Source organism: Phyllobates terribilis, unplaced genomic scaffold (genome assembly GCF_046119375.1).
Source record: "Phyllobates terribilis strain yellow unplaced genomic scaffold, ASM4611937v1 Scaffold_3__8_contigs__length_932513732, whole genome shotgun sequence".
Classification (NCBI taxonomy): domain Eukaryota; kingdom Metazoa; phylum Chordata; class Amphibia; order Anura; family Dendrobatidae; genus Phyllobates; species Phyllobates terribilis.
Window position 1 is genome coordinate 705,573,623 of NW_027362763.1, and position 21,314 is coordinate 705,594,936.

The 21,314-nt window shown below is 41.2% G+C and overlaps 1 protein-coding gene across 1 annotated transcript in view; it reads right to left on the minus strand.

Annotated features, from left to right (window-relative positions):
* The window catches only part of RPS6KC1 (ribosomal protein S6 kinase C1), a 132,093-nt gene extending 110,787 nt beyond the window's left edge, over positions 1 to 21,306 (minus strand). Inside the window, exons 1-4 of the mRNA XM_073671966.1 lie at positions 20,813 to 21,306; positions 14,826 to 14,861; positions 12,585 to 12,705; positions 835 to 950 (exon numbers count right to left, since the gene is read on the minus strand). Coding sequence (XP_073528067.1) covers positions 835 to 950; positions 12,585 to 12,705; positions 14,826 to 14,861; positions 20,813 to 20,917 — 378 coding nt within the window. The 5' untranslated portion in view covers positions 20,918 to 21,306. The remainder of the gene's footprint in view (positions 1 to 834; positions 951 to 12,584; positions 12,706 to 14,825; positions 14,862 to 20,812) is intronic.
* Between the last annotated feature and the right edge of the window lie 8 nt (positions 21,307 to 21,314).

Here is a 21,314-nt window from a genome sequence, read left to right on the forward strand (position 1 = left end):
TCTCAAAATCTTCTGTCAGTGCAGGAACCATTTAGGCTGTGTTCACACATGTTTTTTTTTCAGCGTTTTTGTTTCCCCTGCAGCAAAACCTGATCTCTTGCCAGGAGGTTGTTCAGGATTTTTCTTGCTTTTTTGGTGCGCTTTTATCACTGTCATTTTGTCTCTTTTATGCATGTACATAAAATTCTGGCTTTGGTATAACAGTGGGGGAGGTGAATTGCTCAGGAATAGTTTACCTAAGACACTGGCAGTGCACTGAGTTTATATGACACTATTTACTTTCACACTATGGAGTCTGCCATTCAGTTGCACAGGCATTGTTCAATGTCACACCTAGGTCAGCCAATGTTTAAATTGTACACATCACTAATTTAATTACACTGTACCAATACAAACTACCATCTGAGTGACCAAGACAAGATGGTAAAAATCACAAAAATAAATGTGTTTCACATACTGTTGTACTTGCTCATTTTCACAAAAAAAAGAGCAAAACCTGATAGCTATGTTCACACTTGGCGTTTTTTTCAGTGCAGTGTTTTCACTACCCATTACTTCCAATGGGTGAAAAACGATGAAAAAACAGACAATCTTTTTTGCAAAAAAAAAAAAAAAAAAAAACACACATGAAAAGCACAAAATCCTGAAAAAAAAAAAATGTGCATGAGATTTCTAGAATCTCAGACTTTGCTGGTACTGTAAAACGCAGCTGAAAATTGGCATAAAAAATGCATCAAAAAACGCTGAAAAAACCATGATGTGTGAACATAGCCTTATGCAGTTTACATCACGACCTATTCACATGTGTTGCTCACGCAGGTTCATTGCATTTACCTTAAAAAAGTCTTCCAGTTGTGCGCTGTTGTAAAGAGCCGGGATGTTGGCGGAGAACTGCAGCAGATCCTCGGCGCACTGGCGTCTCTCCTCTATGACACAGTCGTCAAATCTCCCTGGAATAGACACGTCTCATTAGAAGGCAGAGAAGACGATGCAGACTGAAACAAAACTTGCATCATGCGACGCAGCAGAGGAATAAGGATGAATATTCCTTAGGGACCAATCCAATTCTCATTTCTAGGACAGGAAATTAATTGACCTGCTAGGAAATAAACGTTCTTCAGGATTACACATCAAGGTTTTTCATATATAGAAGCTTTTCTAAATCAAAAGGACATATTCAGCTTTCCAAAATCATTTGGAATATTGCTTCTTAGATCTAGTAATATAGCAAGTGCTGGAGAAATCCCCAAAGGGAGATATACTTCAATAAATTGGCTTCAAGACCTTTTTTTTATCATGCACGGAAAATTGGTAATAAAAAAAAGCATATTCAAACAAGTTTAGCCTCGAGTTTCGCCCAATAGCCTTCATCCGGGGCAATGCTTTACTTTTACTTTTCTGTGAGTATAATAAAAGCGCGTCTTGAAAAAAGTATTGCAGTATTTCACCATTTTTTAATCTCTCCAGCACTTTCTATATTATTAGATCTGAAAAGCAATGCTCCAGATGATTTGGAAATGCTGAATGCCACCTCTATTTAATCAAAAGTCTGGATGTTTGATTCTGAACAACGTTTTCTTCCCAGAAATTCAAGACATGTGAGGGACGCTCCAAACCTGCAAAGTTTTACACACATACAGTACAGACCAAAAGTTTGGACACACCTTCTCATTTAAAGATTTTTCTGCATTTTCCTGACTATGAAAATTGTACATTCACACTGAAGGCATCAAAACTATGAATTAACACATGTGGAATTATATACTTAACAAAAAAGTGTGAAACAACTGAAAATATGTCTTATATTCTAGGTTCTTTAAAGTAGCCACCTTTTGCTTTGATGACTGATGACTGCTTTGCACACTCTTGGCATTCTCTTGATGAGCTTCAAGAAGTAGTCACCGGAAATGGTTTTCACTTCACAGGTGTGCCCTGTCAGGTTTAATAAGTGGGATTTCTTGCCTTATAAATGGGGTTGGGACCATCAGTTGTGTTGTGCAGAAGTCAGGTGGATACACAGCTGATAGTCCTACTGAATACACTGTTAGAATTTGTATTATGGCAAGAAAAAATCAGCGAAGTAAAGAAAAACGAGTGGCCATCATTACTTTAAGAAATGAACGTCAGTCAGTCCGAAAAATTGGGAAAACTTTGAAAATGTCCCCAAGTGCAGTTGCAAAAACTAGCAAGCGCTACAAAGAAACTGGCTCACATGAGGACCGCCCCAGGAAAGGAAGACCAAGAGTCACCTCTGCTTCTGAGGATAAGTTTATCCGAGTCACCAGCCTCAGAAATCGCAGGTTAACAGCAGCTCAGATTAGAGACCAGGTCAATGCCACACAGAGTTCTAGCAGCAGACACATCTCTACAACAACTGTTAAGAGGAGACTTTGTGCAGCAGGCCTTCATGGTAAAATAGCTGCTAGGAAACCACTGCTAAGGACAGGCAACAAGCAGAAGAGACTTGTTTGAGCTAAAGAACACAAGGAATGGACATTAGACCAGTGGAAATCTGTGCTTTGGTCTGATGAGTCTAAATTTGAGATCTTTGATTCCAACCACCGTGTCTTTGTGCGACGCAGAAAAGGTGAACGGATGGACTCTACATGCCTGGTTCCCACCGTGAAGCATGGAGGAGGATGTGTGATGGTGTGGGGGTGCTTTGCTGGTGACACCGTTGGGGATTTATTCAAAATTAAAGGCATACTGAATCAGCATGGCTACCACAGCATCTTGCAGCGGCATGCTATTCCATCCGGTTTGCGTTTAGTTGGACCATCATTTATTTTTCAACAGGACAAGGACCCCAAACACACCTCCAGGCTGTGTAAGGGCTACTTGACCAAGAAGGAGAGTGATGGGGTGCTACACCAGATGACCTGGCCTCCACAGTCACCAGACCTGAACCCAATAGAGATGGTTTGGGGTGAGCTGGACCGCAGAGTGAAGGCAAAAGGGCCAACAAGTGCTAAACATCTCTGGGAACTCCTTCAAGATTGTTGGAAGACCATTTCCGGTGACTACCTCTTGAAGCTCATCAAGAGAATGCCAAGAGTGTGCAAAGCAGTCATCAAAGCAAAAGGTGGCTACTTTGAAGAACCTAGAATATAAGACATATTTTCAGTTGTTTCACACTTTTTTGTTAAGTATATAATTCCACATGTGTTAATTCATAGTTTTGATGCCTTCAGTGTGAATGTACAATTTTCATAGTCATGAGACGAAGATAGAACTTTTTGGTGATAATTCTAAGCGGTATGTGTGGAGAAACCCAGGCACTGCTCAACACCTACCCAATACAATCCCAACAGTGAAACATGGTGGTGGCAGCATCATGCTATGGGGGTGTTTTTCAGCTGCAGGGACAGGACGACTGGTTGCAATTGAAGGAAACATGAATGCAGCCAAGTACAGAGATATCCTGGATGAAAACCTCTTCCAGAGTGCTCTGGACCTCAGACTTGGCCGAAGGTTCACCTTCCAACAAGACAATGACCCTAAGCACACAGCTAAAATAACAAAGGAGTGGCTTCAGAACAACTCTGTGACCATTCTTGACTGGCCCAGCCAGAGCCCTGACCTAAACCCAATTGAGCATCTCTGGAGAGACCTGAAAATGGCTGTCCACCAACGTTCACCATCCAACCTGACGGAACTGGAGAGCATCTACAAGGAAGAATGGCAGAGGATCCCCAAATCCAGGTGTGAAAAACTTGTTGCATCATTCCCAAGAAGACTCCTGGCTGTACTAGCTCAAAAAGGTGCTTCTACTCAATACTGAGCGAAGGGTCTGAATACTTCTGACCATGTGATATTTCAGTTTTTCTTTTTTAATAAATTTGCAAAAATTTCTACATTTCTGTTTTTTTTCAGTCAAGATGGGGTGCAGAGTGTACTTTAATGAAAAAACATGAACTTTTTAGAATTTGCCAAATGGCTGCAATGAAACAAACAGAGTGAAAAATTTAAAAGGGGTCTGAATACTTTCCGCATCCACTGTATATATATATACACACATATATCCCAATCTCCGCCATGAAATCAGAATAAACCTTTCCTGTTTTAGGTCAATTAGGATTACCATAATTTTTAATATTTGCCAAATGCCAGAATAATGAGAGAATGTTTTAAGGCATTTTTATTACTTACGGCAAAGTCAGAAGTTTACATACACTAAGATTACTATGCCTTTAAACAATTCTGGACTGCCCATATGATGATGTCAGGTGTCTGGAAGCTTCTGATAGTTTTTTTTGGCAACATCTGAGTTAATTAGAAACACACCTGTGGATGTATTTTAATGCACACCTGAACACACATTGCTTCTTTGTGTAGCATCATGGGAAAGTCTAAAGAAATCAGCCAAGATATCAGGAAGAGAATTGTGGACTTGCACAAGTCTAGCTCATCCTTGGGTACAATTTCAAGATACCTGAAGGTGCCACGTTCATCCGTACAAACAATTATACGCAAGTACAAACAAGATGGCAATGTCCAGCCATCATACCGCTCAGGAAGGAGAGGGGCTCTGTGTTCCAGAGATTTATGTGCTTTGGTCTGACATGTGCAAAAGCAAAACACCTTGTGAAGATGATGGCAGAAGCTGGAAAGATTGGGTCAATATCCACAGTGAAATGAGTACTGTATCAACATGGGCTGAAAGGCCACTCTGCCAGGAAGAAGCCATTACTCAAAAAAAACCATAAAAAAGCCAGATTAATGTTTGCAAATGCACACAGGAACAAAGACCTTAATTTTTGGAGACATGCCCTGTGGTCTGATGAAACTAAAACTGAACTTTTTGGGCATAAGTGACCATTGTTACGTTAGGAGGAAAAAGGGAGAAGCCTGGAAGCCTAAGAACACCATCCCAACTGTGAAACACGGGGGGTGGCAGCATCATGTTGTGGGGTTGTTTTGCTACAGGAGGGACTGGTGCACTTCACAAAATAGATGGCATCTTGAGAAAAGAAGATTATGTGGCAATACTGAAGCAGCATCTCAAGACATCAGACAGGAAGTTAAAGCTTGGGTGGAAATGGGTCTTCCAAATGGACAATGACCCTCAGCATACTGCCAAAATGGTAACAAAGTGGCTTAAGGATAACCAAGTCAATGTTTTGTAGTGGCCATCACAAAGCCCTGATCTCAATCCTATTGAAAATTTATGGGCAAAGCTGAAAAGTCAGGTGTGAGCAAGACGACCTACAAACCTGGATCAGTTACACCAGTTGTGTCAGGAGGAATGGGCCCAAATTCCAAACAACTATTGTGAGAAGCTTCTGGAAGGATATCCCAAACGTTTGACCCAAGTCATTCAGTTTAAGGGCAATGGTACCAAATACTAATGAATGTATTTGGCACACAAACACAGGCTATATGAGCTCGGTTTCAAGGAAGATAAGATGCAAATCCACTAAAATAAATTAATTTTTATTTCAATAATTTAAAAACTTAGTAAAAAACAGGTGCCTTCAAATTTCATCAATAAAACACTCCACACCGGCTCAAATTATTAATATCAGCCCCCAGCTGTCTGCCTAGCCTTTGCTAGCTATTAAATTAGGGGGGACCCCACGTCATTTTTTTGGGGGGGTCCCCCATTTTAATAGCTAGTAAAGGCTAGGTATTCAGCTGGGGGCTGATATTAGTAGCCTGGGAAGCTCCGTGGGTATTACCCCCTTCCCAGGCTTCAAACATCTGCCCCAGCTGTCTGCTTAACCTCCGCTAGAGCCTAAAATTAAGGGGAACCCCACGCCAATTTTTTTTTAAATAAATCCTTTATTTTAACACTAAATGACAAGTACAGTAACCAACACTATCACTGTACTTCATATATATGTGACTGACATGTTTCTATCTATCTAATCTATGTGTGAAGCTCTATTCTGTCTGTTATAAATTGTCGGGTACAGATGCTGAATTGCCGGCCGGCTTTTTTAAAGAGACGGTGCATGAAAACACTATTATTTGTTTTAATAAATCCTTTACACTAAATGACAAGTACAGTAAGCAATACTGTCACTGTACTTCATATATATGTGACTGACATGTTTCTATCTATCTAATCTATGTGTGATGCTCTATTCTTTCTATTCTAAATTGTCGGGTGCCGGCTTATGCCGCTGCTGAATTGCCGGCTTTTCATATATTGTCACAGAAGCGATGCGAACTTCCCTGCTCCGGACACAGCGCAGCGCTTCTGTGACAAGTGAAAGCTGTCGGCACAGAAGTCCTGCGCTGTGTCCGGAGCTGGGAATACGCAGCGATGTGTCAGTTTCAGCACAGAAGCGCTGACTGTCTGGACCTACCGCCGCCGTATTTTAACTCCCTCCACCTTATATTAACTCCAACATGGCAGGGATACGGCCACGGCAGCTTATTAACACCCCCAGAGTATCCCCGCATGTCAATTTCTGAAAGTTCAAAAGCATTACCGGCGTATAAGACGACCCCAGACTAGACAGAAGACTTTTCAGTCTTCAAAAGTCGTCTTATACGCCGGAATATACGGTATATGAAAAACAGCAACAAGAATCAGCACTAAAGTTATAATGGAGAACTATGTGTATAAGGTTATATTATTCATATTTGAGATTATATTGGTAGATATAAATGCAAAGTGCAATTCTCATATAAGTATATGAAAAACAGCAACAAAAATCAGCATTCACTGAAACTATTAGTTTCGCCATATGCTTCTTCACGCCCCTATTGAAGTCGGGGCAGATTTCTCTAAACCTCCATCGGCTGTACACTGCTACTAACACTTTATATGTAAGTATTGCACTTGGATTTCATGCCTATGAATAATACAACCCTGTGCACATAGCTTTCCACTAATAGTTTCAGTGAATGCTGATTATAACTTTAGTGCTGATTCTTGTTGCTGTTTTTCATATACTTGATAATTGCACTTTGCTACAAATATAATCAATGTTCTCCAAATATAGAGAGAGGAATCTCTCTTTCATGCACTTGCACTTTGTTTGGATTTGGGGGGTTGGTACTGAATTATTTACAGCACGTTATATTTAGGGAAGGAGTGCAATATTGATATTTTAGATCTTATAGGCATGTTTTGTTATATGATTACTATTGCATGTAATTTGAGCGAGTGTGGAGTGTTTTATTGATGAAATTTGAAGGCACCTGTTTTTTACTAAGTTTTTAAATTATTGAAATAAAAATTAATTTATTTTAGTGGATTTGCTGCTTATTTTCCTTTAAATCGAGCTCATATAGCCTGTGTTTGTGTGCCAAATATATTTATTCGGGAGGTGTAATTGTTGACCTTATCGATATATACTAATGAATGTATGTAAACTTTTGACTTTGCAGTAAATAATAAAAATGCCTTAAAACATGTGTCTTTTATATAGGGTATGTAAACTTCTGGTTTCAACTGTAACATACACACATACATACATACATATTTATTTATTTAATTTTTTTTTTCAAAAAATAAAAGCTTAGTATCTTTTGAATGAAGCATCATTTTTCATCACTATATAATTACAAAACTATTTCTTTCCACCTTTTCTGGTTCGTTAGCTGTATTCTTTATGGTGGCACAACCCCTTTAAATGTTTTCAGATCACAAAACAAATTTAAATATTAGACAAAGATAGCACAAGTAAACACAAAATGCAGTTTTTAAATGAAGGTCTTTATTATTAACCGCTTCCCGACCGCCCACTGTACATAAACGTCGGCGCTGCCTGGGCTCTGTGCAGCGCCGACGTTTATGAACGGTCAGCGGTCCCGCAGCCCTCAGGACCCCCAGGGTCCTGCAAGTGCTGCGGTTGCGGTTCAGAGCGACAGCTCTGACAGGGGACATCATCGGGACCTGATTGGATCAGGTCCCAATGATGTTAACCCTTTGCTATCTTCTATATGCCGCGATCTATAGTGATCGCGGCATATAGAAGATAGTGAGAGGAGAGGGGGTCGTCCACTTACCTCTCCGACGGCCCCCTGATGCCTTCCAGGACCTGCCGTTGTTATGGCAGCTGGAGGTCACATGAAAGCCTCCAGATCTGCCATATATGGTGTCCTGCTGAGCTCAGCCTGCAGCTGAAATCTAGCAGGAGACAGACAGTGTGAAACTGTCAGCAAAGTTCTCATGCAATGCAATACATGTCTATTACATTGCATGAGATCAGTGATTAGAAAAATAAAAATTAATGTCCCATACAGGGACTAAGTAAAAATGTAAAAAAAAAAAAGTCTAAAAAATGTTTTTCAAACAGTAAAAAAAAAACAACAAAAAAAAACCACTAAATAAAATATTAAACCAATAAATCCGTATATTTATGCAAAAACAAAAAGAGCACACATATTTGGTATCGCCGCATCCGAAAAAACCGGATCTATAAAACTGTCACACTAATTAACTCCTTCTGTGCACACCGTAATAAAAATAAATAAAAAACGGAGCAAAAAACTATGCTTTTTCATCATATCGCCAAACAAAAAGTGGAAAAAAATGCGATCAAAAAGCAAAATGGAAATAAAAATGGTTCCGCTGAAAACGTCATCTTGTTCTGCCATGCAGCTCCATCAGCCGAAAAATAAAAAAGTTATAGCGCTCAGAATAAAGCGATGCAAAAAAATATTTTTTCTATAAAATTGTTTTATTGTGTAAAAGCGCCAAAACATAAAAAAAATTAACAGCAAGTGTAGTATCGCTGTAAACGTACTGACCCAAAGAATAACGCTGCCTGTTCACTTTTATCACACGCAGAACAGCATAAAAAAAAAAACCTCAAAAAAACAATTCCTGAATTGTTGGTTTCTGTTAATTGACTCCAAGGCTATTTCATGGACAGGTGTGGGCAATCCCTTCGTTATGTAATTCTCAATTAAGCAGATAAAAGGCCTGGAGTTGATTTGAGGTGTGGTGCTTGCATTTGGAAGGTTTTGCTGTGAAGTAAACATGTGGTCAAAGGAGCTCTCCATGCAGGTGAAACAAGCCATCCTTAAGCTGCAAAAACAGAGAAAACCCATCCGAGAAATTGCTACAATATTAGGAGTGGCAAAATCTACAGTTTGGTATATCCTGAGAAAGAAAGAAAGCACTGGTGAACTCATCAATGCAAAAAGACCTGGGCGCCCACGGAAGACAACAGTATGTAGTAGGTGTAATAATAGTAATATTACCAAATACCTCCAATTAGAAATGTAGTATAGTTCTTCTGATTCACTCTGTCACTTACCTTATGTGCTGGGCATTGCAGTAATATAGGTATCTATGGTTATGACAACTCTTATAGTGACAGTCCTTAGTTGTCGTAACCATGGATACCTAAGCTACTGCAAAGCCCTGCACATGCGGTAACAGACATAGCGAATCAGAAGAACTATACTAAATTTTTAATTAGAGGTATTTGCTAATATTATAGCTACTACACATTGGGATAGGATCTTGGAGATGGGAATACCGCTTTAAATGCATATATTTGGGGCTAAATATTTTTGAGTTTGGGTTTCATTTGAAATTTGCCTTGTTTTGTTTTTACAAGCTCTCCGTTTCCCTGTAAAGTCTACTTTGATGTGGTCTGTGATTATAAATCAGTTTAGAGGAGCTCAGGAAGAAAAAAAAAAAAGTTAGAAATGCTCGGACTCTTAGAAAGAGCTCACTGATGGATCCACAGTTAACTCATTCTCCATTTTTTGGATACGCCTCACTTCATCTTACGCTGCAGATTTTACCATGTAACGCATAAGGTAAAATCTGCACGTGTGAACATACCCTGAGCGCTTCAGGATGGTAACGAGCTGCGCCCGCTTCTGACAGCAAGAAGAGATGGTGAGGAATTGGTGCACAAAGTCAAGTAGCAGAAAAAAATGACTTGTTGCAAATCGGCACCAAAATCCGCAAGTATTAACCCTACAGTAACCAGTCAGAAGAATTAATCTAGAATGACAGCAAAACCTCTGCGTTCAGTGCAGTTTTTGGTATCGGGTCACTGCCTGGAAAAAAAGTATGATGGAGGTCGTAACACAGTGACAAGTGGGATCAGGATGGGGGTCTTACAGGAAATAAATGGCCCCTCTGGATAAGTAAACACAACAACATGACACCGGGGGGGGGGGGGGGATTTCCCATTGTAACAAGCCACTGTGATCACCCCCCATGACAGGTAATGGAGCGCCGGCTGGAACTGCAAGTGTAGATAGGACAGGATGGATCAGTTATCACCAGTGATTAACCGTGAGTTTATTTCCTGCAAAGGGAGTGGACGGAAAACAAACAGGAGACGCTCCCAGGGGTCTCCTGAGTGGGATCCAAATGTTTTCAGACAGTGTGGAAAAAAAAAATAATAATTCAAAAAAATGAAGCGATGTGATGTGGAAACCAGTCTTCATCGGGCGAAGATTTAAATGGAGCTTGTTGTTTCATTAAGGTCAATACTAAGGTTTTACATGATAACGGGAGCAGCCATATTGTTCAAATTATAGAAAAGGATTCATTGACTTCTATGGGAGAGTGTACTGAGCATGCTCCACTGCCTGTGCAGAGGGCACTGTGCGGAGAGGAAAAAGGAGCTGCTGTCCCATTGATGTCCTGTTACTATGAAGTATACTATAGTGGTTTTAGGTTATGCTATATTTTAGGGGTCTGCTCTTGTGCATGATTAATTCTAGGGGCCTGCCTGCAGCGTGATTAATTTTAGGGGTCTGTTCTAGGGTTTCATAAATTGTTGGGTCACGTTTAGGGGATGTGACTAATTTTAGAGGAGGATTAATTTTAGGGGTCTTTTAAAAGGAAATGATAGATTTTAGAGGTGTGATTAATTTTAGGAATATGATCTGAAAAAAAAAATTAGGAGCCCAGGATCTCAGTGAATTTAGGCATTTTAGGTAATTTTTTTTTTTTTTTTTTTTTTTTTATTTAATTTTTGGTCAGTGTTCACTACCACAGTCCCAAGTTCTGACACCGTCGGCTCTTTCCCGGAAATGAGAAGTCATAAGGGTGCTGTGATAGAAGCAGAGCGAGTGACATCAGTGCCGCCCCATAGCGTGTAACACCGCCCTGAAACGAATCATCAGACAAGACTTTTAACCAATTTCTGCAACTTTTAAGCACCAAAAGTTGCAAAAATGGACCAAATTTTAAAACTCCTCCAGAATCCTTACTCCAGGCAGGGACTGGAGTAGGATGCACAAAATGTATAAAAAAAAAAAAAAAACGCAAAGAAAGAATTTAAATAAATAGAAGCATAAAATGTATTGAGAATAAGGTGTAACTGTTGTAACACTCCGCCCATAGCAAAGGTACATTAGGTCGCAAGCACTGCATGTTCTTGTCGCATAACTGCGGAATCTACACAAGTATGGGGAAGACTTCTAATGCAGACCCCCTGCATCAAATCCAACTTTATTGATATTTATTGGATTCACAAAATTGTGCATTTATCAAAAAAATAAAAAATAATAATAATAGTCTCACTGCTGGTTCAGTATTGTACAGAAAGGAGGATATACCTGAAAAGATCACCAGAGGGAGCCCTACAATTGTATTACAGGGTAAATATGAGTCAAGTAAAGGGAGTTTTCTACCTTTAAAGGGTTACTCCCAAAATCTAAATGTGGTCTTATAATAATGTAGCCATATTAATTCATTTGTGCCAATATGTCTTATTGTTAAGCCCAAGTTTCATTTTTGCTTTTTTGATTTTTTCCTAACTTTGTTCTAAAAGTCTTAACTTTTTCTATTTTTTCTACCGACACAGACATACAAGAGCTTGTTTTCTGCGGCATGAGTTGCAGAATTGAACGAGACCATGAATTTTATCATATAAATGTATGGGAAAGGATGAGTGATAGATTAAATATTTATTTTTTAAAATAAACTTTTTTTTCTTTTTTTTTCAGTATTACATTTTTTTTTTTTTAGTCCCCATCGAGGGACTTGAACCTGCGGTCGTTCGATTGCTTACACTATATACCGTAACATCGCAGTTATACAATATATAGCGAAATCGCGGTTCTCCAATGGTGCTCAGCCTGTAGTTGAGCTTTACAGGAGGACAAAGATGGCAGTTATAGGGGCCTAAATGTGATCCCCGGCTGCCATGATAACCCATTGGTTTCCCACGATCGCCTCGCGGATCATCTGGATGATGTGCAACTTTTTCATTACAAGGTCCAGAATTTTCTGAAATCATTAAGTTGACTGCAGCCGCCATGTCTGTTCTCAAGATGGCCGCTGGTGCAGGAGCTTCTGACCAGACCAGTCCATCAGCTTTTGCAATCGAAAAACAGCTTTCCCATGTGTTGCATTTTTAATTTGGAGAAGCTGATGGACAGATCGGGTCACATAGAGGTCCATCAGCGGCCATCGTGAGAACAGGAGATCTGTGCAGACTGTAAGGAAGAAGGAGAACCTGTATGACTGATATATCAGTGAGTGCCACAAAATCGCGTCCCCAACACGTCTGTTAAAAATTAAAGTAAAGTGGACAATCCCTTTAAAGACAAAGCTCTGCATGAGGAGAGCACGCGGGTGTGGAGCGGGTGTCAGCTGGAGGACGAGTACAGACACGAGCGGAGGCTCCGAGCACCGCGCCGGCACTTACCAAACAGCTTCGCTTTAGCAAATGGAGGGAAGAGCTCGGTTTGTCTGAAGAGATTCTTATGTATCTGCCACAGATCCCGGTGGAGTTTCTTAAAGTCGCTGTATCTTTTCCAAGTCACAATCTGAAAAAAAAGGAGAGTAAGGAGTCACACTGCCATCAGCACAACACCCAAACCAGATATCGCCTGCGCCTGTCATAGTAAGGTCATCCACCAGCTGCAGAAGTACTGGGGGGGGGGGGGGGGGAAGCTTTACTCACCCTCACCAGGTCCAGAGCCAAGTCACTGATCTCACATTGAGAGTGCTGCAGCCAATCATTGAGTTCAGAACATCTTGTCTTCAATTCAGCATAGCATCTGAGCTCAGTGATTGGCTGCAGTGCGGTCAACGTGACATCAGATTCAACGCTGCAGACAATAAAATATGTCGGGAGGTGCAGCAATAGAGACTCAGAGCTGGACCTGGGAAGGGTGAGAAAGTTACTTTTTAATGTTTTAGCACTAATGAAGCCTATAGGAAAACCTTTTCCATAAAGAAGACAACCCCTTTAATGCTACCTCCTACTGTACGGGATTCGTCTCCCCTTGGATGCGATCGTGCCCTTTTCCGGATGCATTCAGAATTTATATAGTCACTTAGTTCTGACCTCGCGATTCGCAGTGTGACAGACTTCACTGATGCATTTCGGGACATAATTCGGTCACACCGAGCGCCATCTAATTAGGGAGAAAACCTAATCATTAACTATGACTAATGATTTTTCTTTTTATTTGGGGTTTAAATAATTTTATATTTTCATATATCGGACTTTTACAGACACGACGATACCAAATCTGTTTCATTTTTTTTTAATCTTTTAATTTTGAACTGGGAAAATGGGGCCGATTTTAACTTTTTTTTTTTTTTTTTTTATTAAAGCTTTTTATTAATTTTTCTCTTATTTTATTTAGTCCCCGCCGGGGCCCTGCGATTGTCTTACCACTTGTTCTTTTCATTGCAATTTCTTTTCGTTGCAATTCTACAGTATTGCAGTATGTAGGAAAATTACTGATCTGCTTTCTATGATGTCCTTCCTTGTCACGGGGGAGCTGGAACAATTGCAATTTTGCCATCTAATTGCCACCATCACAGATTGAAAGTGGTATTTAAACTGTTAAACAGCAGCAACTGGACCTAGCCCCGGTCGCTGCAGTTATGGGCAGGTTCCAGCTGTGTAACATCACGTGAGAACACAACTTGCCCCTGCCGGATATGGTGCAGGCTTAGTTCTTCAACCCCCTCTGTGCACCTGCATCAAACGTAGGGTGTGAAATTACGTCCTAAGTTGGGAAGGGGTTAAAGTCTGCGGACAGAATGGTAAGCAAGAATAGGGAAGGTGCGGGGAAGCAGGGTCTGGATAACACTCAAAATATGAAGTTGCCTATTCACCTTCATAGGTATTCCTTCTGACCAAAATACAGGCACATTCAGTTTGGCAGTATGCAGGAGTTGAAAAAAAGAAGGGAGTAAGCCAATGCCAGACACCCCTAAGAACAAAAGGATCTGACTCCTGGCTGGCGGCTGACAGTTCGCTCGCGGCGGCACCCCTGGTCTGAACTGTGCGCTCTATGATTCTGCTATATTAGGGAACTGTGTAACATAAATGGAGGGCATGGGGTGGTGAAGCTTGGCAAGTGCTTACAAGCTTTATAGCTAACAGCTTGCAAAAGCTGAACTCCATTTCAAAGTAACCATCCACTTATGATAGGCTGGAGAGGTGGCCGGTAACCTAGGCAATGAGCAGTACATGATACAATTAAAAATTCTTCTGTTTTTTTTGAGAATGAAGATGATTTTTAATAACAATTAAATCGCAAAGGTTTTTTTTTTTGTTTTGTTTTGTTTTTTTACAATTCTAATGTAATAAGAATAACCCTTTGACTGAAGGTTGCTTTAAATATATGATTGCTGCCAGGACCCTCACCGCTCCCCAAAGCCTCCTGTGTAAATGGTGCTGTAATGGGCATGGTCGACCATTGCTGCATTTACTACTGTGGGACTGGAGCAAACAGGTTTCCTATCAGGTTCATAAGAGGGAACAGAGCGGCCTAGATCTCTGCTCCCAAGACCCCGGTGAGGATAGTGTGGTGGAAAGAGAAAGATTGGGGAAACTACAGCTACACTCAAACGTCAATTTTCTAGGAGATAATCTTTGATATTGTTCGATCAGAGAGCACACAGAAATTATTCAGCACGGGATTACCTCCTGCACATCCTCAGGGCTCTTCCTGGAAACAATCTGAAACAAGAAAGAAAACTTCAATGTCACATAATACCTGAAAAATCAGGAAAATGTCTTCACGGAACCTCACACAACCCAAACTGCCCCCTTTGTGAAGACAGATGTAAGAAAACCAAAACCGGGGCCGACCACCACAGCGCTACAAAGTGTAGTGGTCGTTCTCAGGTAGTGCAGCTCAGAAACCATGGGATTCACATCTAACTTCACCCCCAGGCAATTCTCAGTTTTTCATTACCGTTTTTTTTTTCCTCCCCCTTCTTTCAAAAGACAGAACTTTTATATTTTTCCAGCCATATGAGGGCTTTTTTTTTTTTTTTGCAGGGCGAGTTTTACTTTTTAATGAAACACAAAGGTTTTTGGTATTTTTACTTACCATGTTCACTATATGGTAAAACTGACCTGGCAATATGATTCTTCAGGCCAGTACGAGTTTGCAAATGCCAAACATGTATAGCTTTTTTTATTTAAGCGGTAAAAAATAAAAAAATAAAAAAAATTTTTGCTTTTGTTGCCGTTTTCTGAGACCCGTAGCGTCTCCATTTTTCGGAGCCGACGTTTTTATTGATACCATTTTGGGGTAGATAGGATGTTTTGATCGCCCGTTATTTCATTTTATTGCAAAGTTGAGGCAACCAAAAAACAGTAATTCTGATGTTTCGATTTTCTATCTCATTACGCCTTTTACCGGTCAGATTAATTTATTTTATATTTTGATAGATCGGGCATTTCTAAATGCAGCGATACCAAATATGTGTATTTTTCATTTTGTTTTGGGGCAAAAGGGGGGGTGATTTTTTTTATATTTAAAACTTTTTACTGTATTTAATAGTTCCCTTATTAGGAGACTTGAAGCTACGTTCGTTCCTTTGCTTGTGCTACACATAGCAGGGCTTCTACCCTGCTATATGTAGCAAAAGGCACAATCTCCTATAATGTCACCTAGGGAGACAAAAAAAAAAAAAAAAAAAAATGTACAGTACAGACCAAAAGCTGTGACACACCTTCTCATTTATATGTGTGTATATATACATTTTTTTTACAAAATATAAATATATATACACAGTACAGACGAAAAGTTTGGACACACCTTCTCATTTAAAGATTTTTCTGTATTTTCATGACTATGAAAATTGTACATTCACACTGAAGGCATCAAAACTATGAATTAACACATGTGGAATTATATACTTAACAAAAAAAGTGTGAAACAACTGAAAATATGTCTTATATTCTAGGTTCTTCAAAGTGGCCACCTTTTGCTTTGATGACCGCTTTGCACACTCTTGGCATTCTCTTGATGAGCTTCAAGAGGTAGTCACCGGAAATGTTCTTCCAACAATCTTGAAGGAGTTCCCAGAGATGCTTAGCACTTGTTGGCCCTTCTGCCTTCACTCTGCTTTCCAGCTCACCCCAAACCATCTCGATTGGGTTCAGGTCTGGTGACTGTGGAGGCCAGGTCATCTGGCGTAGCACCCCATCACTCTCTTTCTTGGTCAAATAGCCCTTACACAGCCTGGAGGTGTGTTTGTGGTCATTGTCCTGTTGAAAAATAAATGATGGTCCAGCTAAACACAAATCGGATGGAATAGCATGCCACTGCAAGATGCTGTGGTAGCCATGCTGTTTCAGTATGCCTTCAATTTTGAATGAATCCCCAACAGTGTCACCAGCAAAGCCCCCCACACCATCACACCTCCTCCTCCATGCTTCACGGTGGGAACCAGACATGTAGAGTTCATCCGTTCACCTTTTCTGCGTCGCACATAGACACGGTGGTTGGAACCAAAGATCTCAAATTTGGACTCCTCAGACCAAAGCACAGATTTCCACTGGTCTAAAGTCCATTCCTTGTGTTCTTTAGCCCAAACAAGTCTCTTCTGCTTGTTGCCTGTCCTTAGCAGTGGTTTCCTAGCAGCTATTTTACCATGAAGGCCTGCTGCACAAAGTCTCCTCTTAACAGTTGTTGTAGAGATGTGTCTGCTGCTAGAACTCTGTGTGGCATTGACCTGGTCTCTAATCTGAGCTGCTGTTAACCTGCGATTTCTGAGGCTGGTGACTCGGATAAACTTATCCTCAGAAGCAGAGGTGACTCTTGGTCTTCCTTTCCTGGGGCGGTCCTCATGTGAGCCAGTTTCTTTGTAGTGCTTGATGGTTTTTGCAACTGCACTTGGGGACACTTTCAAAGTTTGACCAATTTTTCAGACTGACTGACCTTCATTTCTTAAAGTAATGATGGCCACTCGTTTTTTTTTACTTAGCTGCTTTTTTCTTGCCATTATACAAATTCTAACAGTCTATTCAGTAGGACTATCAGCTGTGTATCCACCAGACTTCTGCACAACACAACTGATGGTCCCAACCCCATTTATAAGGCAAGAAATCCCACTTATTAAACCTGACAGGGCACACCTGTGAAGTGAAAACCATTTCCGGTGACTACATCTTGAAGCTCATCAAGAGAATGCCAAGAGTGTGCAAAGCAGTCATCAAAGCAAAAGGTGGCTACTTTGAAGAACCTAGAATATAAGACATATTTTCAGTTGTTTCATACTTTTTTGTTAAGTATATAATTCCACATGTGTTAATTCATAGTTTTGAAGCCTTCAGTGTGAATGTACAATTTTCATAGTCATGAAAATACAGAAAAATCTTTAAATGAGAAGGTGAGTCCAAACTTTTGGTCTGTACTGTATATATATATATATATATATATATATATATATATATATATATAATGTTTAAGTCACTCTCCTTTTACCAATTTTAAAAAAGCAGACTTGGTATAGTGTCCATGATAAAATATAAAATTATGGAAAACATACGTTGAACGTTAAAAAAAAAAAATTAGAAAAAAAAAATATCAAGAAGCCAGATTTGTCGTATGAACGCCAAAATGGGATCATTGTTGTAAACTGCAGTTCAGCAAGCAAAAAACAAGCCTGAACAAGGTTCCAGTTAACAGAAAAATAAAGAAAACATTATATGGATCTCATAAAATGGAAATAATGGTAAAATGAACGTTGTCATTCAAAACTAAAAAATGGTCTTGCAAAAATAAAAATAATTATATGGCCGTTCAAAGAAGAGGAGGAAAAGCAAAAGCCAAATAATTTGAAATGGGAAATTTAAAAAACAAAAAATCTTACAAAATAAGTTCATTGTCAAAACTTGGTTTAAGTAAAAAGGTCATTTTCTAATTGCCTTTAAAATATCTGTGGGAAAACCAGTAGCAGGATAATAAACTACAGTATGGCTCTACGGTAATTCCTCACATTGGGGCAGATGCATTTTTTTTTTTTTTCACCCTAACGATGTGTGACAGTTGCAATTTTACAGTGACCGAAAGCCCTCATGGAGCCACAGCCTAAAATGTGACCAGCACCCCACCATGCGGCTGTCTGGCCTGCTGCTATTATCCTTCAGCCATTGAGCCGGTGTCATGTCAGGTCGTAACAGCCCTGCAGAGCAACAGCCACCTCCCAGGAGACATGGCCGACATCTACTTCATTTCACAGACGGAGTAAACAGACGTGAGGCTCGGAGGAGACTTCAAGACACAAACAACTTACAGGAGAGAAGATTAATGAATGAGAATGACAGAAATCAGCAATCAGGAGAGGTTGATCCAGTAACGAACAGAACCTGTCAGGATGATTCTACTACTGAAACGAACAGTGCGGCTGTATAGGGCCTAGTACAAGGATAAAATGGACACCCATCCTGTAATAATTCGATGTGCCAGCGCTGAGAAATCAAGCCTGGTAGCCATATGCAAATTAGCCTGGAAGTGCATTGAGGGCGTGTTAATGAACTTATAGAACAGACACGCCCCCAATACACTTACAGTACTACTATGTTCGACCCTACTGACTGCAATAAGGTGCAGTTGCCTGTCTTAAAGGGTCTATTCTAGTAACCTAATACTTATTCCCTATATACAACATATGGGATAATTATTGGGACCAGTTCACATGGCGGATCTTCAAGCAGAAGTCTGGCGCGGACAGCCACACCGACATTCTGCTGAATATCGTCATGCCTCCCATTCATCTCCATTGGAGACAGCGATGAGAATTGTGAAGCGGCGGGTTGCAGCCGCGCCGAGAAAGGGTCTGTCCGCGCAAAATTCTGCTTGAAAATTTGCCGTGTGAGCTGCCCCTGACAATCAACTGCTTCTTTCATTTCAGGGGGCCATGTTCTTGTGATCAGCAGGGGGGGGGGGGTCCCAGAAGTAGAACTCCCACTGATCCTGAGAACAGGGGCCCCGTAACTCTAACCGTCATCTGGAGCGACTGGTCAGACATGCGTGATACATTTGACTGGGAGTTCTAGAAATATTTGGAACTCCCATAGAAATGAATGAAGCGGCCGCATGCATTTTTGAATGGCCACTCTGTTTATTTCAGGGGGCGGTAGAGTATTTTTTTTTTGTCATTTCTTTATCGACTGTGGAAGGTTCGAGGGCCAGAGTCTCAAGGGGGCCCAAAAATGTTGACAGTATAAGGCCCTGAAATTCCTGGTGTCCGCCCTGGTCGGCATACAAGACATTGTGGAGAATTGTAGCTTCCAGCTTTGTGGAAACAGTTAAGAGAAGACACTTTTCTGTTCCCCATGATGGTGCCCAGTGCACAAGCTCCATACAGACACAGAGGGGGAGTTTAGTAGGAAGAACATGACCGGCCAGTGAACGGACATCAACCTCATCCAAAACCTTTGGGATGAACTGGACCGGAGACTGTGAACCCAGCCTCTCCCCAACCTCACAAATGTTCTTCTGGATGAAGGGGCAAAAATTCCCACAGACACCCTAAAAATCTTGTAGAAAACCTTCCCAGAAGAGCGGAAGCCGTTATATCTGAAGAGGGGCCGACTCCATATTAATGGCTATGGATGTAGAATGTTAGGTGAAAAAAGCTCCTGTAGTGTAATGAGGAGGGGGCACATACTTTTCTGCATGTAGCGTATTATAAAGTCTGCGGCGGCCACACACCAACAGTGAACAGCAGATTTTACTAAAAATAAGTCACTAGTCTGCAGTTATGGGTATGGGCAGCTTAAAGGGGTCGTCTCAAAATGTCCCCTCAGGAGCGCACCGCTTCCAGCCTCATGAAAAGTGACAGTTCAGATTGACAGCACGGTAACTTTTGCCTCTTCAGCATGGGAGAAGCTCAGAGCGGCGCTGGTAGGCTGTAAAGTACAGAGACTGCCAGCGCCATGCGCTTCTTAAAGGGACTGTTTGCACAGAATGACTGTTCAAACCAAGCACCGTCACTCATTGCATCACGGCAAAGCCAATCATTTATGTACACACCTTCCCTTCTATCTCAGCTCTTGCCTGTCTCTATAAAGCCAGGGCTGTCAATCAAAGAAGAGGAAAGTGGAGATAAAGGGAAAACGAGTAGGTGAGAAGATGTATATAAATGACTGGTCCCGCCATGATGCACCGAGCACTTGCTTTGAACAGTCATTCTGTGCTGACAGAGTCCCTTTAACTAGGTAACTGGGAATGCAGAGATGGGATGAGCAGTAAGCTATCAATCTAAAAATCCCTCCCTTTTTGAGAACACAAATTTTTTTCAGTTTTAATTGCAAAGCTGCTCTGATTTTATCAGCTTGTGAATAGCCCCAGAAAACAGCAGCACAAATCCAGCAACCCTTCTCCCCACCGTGAGGCCATTTCTGACAAGCCGGAGGAGCGCCTCTTTCTTTCAGCTTCTTGACAATACAGAAGTCATGACCGCGGCAGCTGTTCCCTATTCCCCAGATCTCTGCTGACAATGCAATGCTTACTGTATGGTCAAAGTATCATCCTTAAAGGGGTTTTCCGGGCTCGAAGCAAAGTTCTGCAGACTTGTGGATGGTGACGGTGTGCAATGTCCACACTGTCCCAATCCCCCTATACAGACTAGACTCCGATCTGTTCTGGCTGAGCACACACTGGCACTTACCCTGGCGGTGACTTTGTAGATAGTGAAGCCTTTCTGGTGCCTCCTGGGGTCGGTGACGGTGTAGAAGCGGGCCAGATCCCCTGCTTTGTCTCTTTGGGATATCATACTGCTCCAGTTACACCCAGAGAGAGTCCATCAAAGGATCAGCACCCTGCCCATTAGCCATGTAACCTGCACACTGTCTGCTGCACCACTCACTTACTACCCCTGCCCATAGCCACTGCACACATCATTCACCCCCAAGCAGCCATAATGCCGGATATACAGGATACAGCCCCCTCCATATACCGCACACTGGGACACAGAACGTATAGACACTCTGTCTGCCCCACTCTCATACAACCCTCTAAGCCACACCTCAATCTCAACTTCCGCTTCCGGTGAATGAGCCGCAGGCAGCGCACCAAGCGCAGCGCACTTCCGCCAGCTGGAACTGTAAGGAGAGTTCTGATTGAATAATAATTCTAGCTTCTGATTGGTGGATAGAGGGACAGTAGTTCTT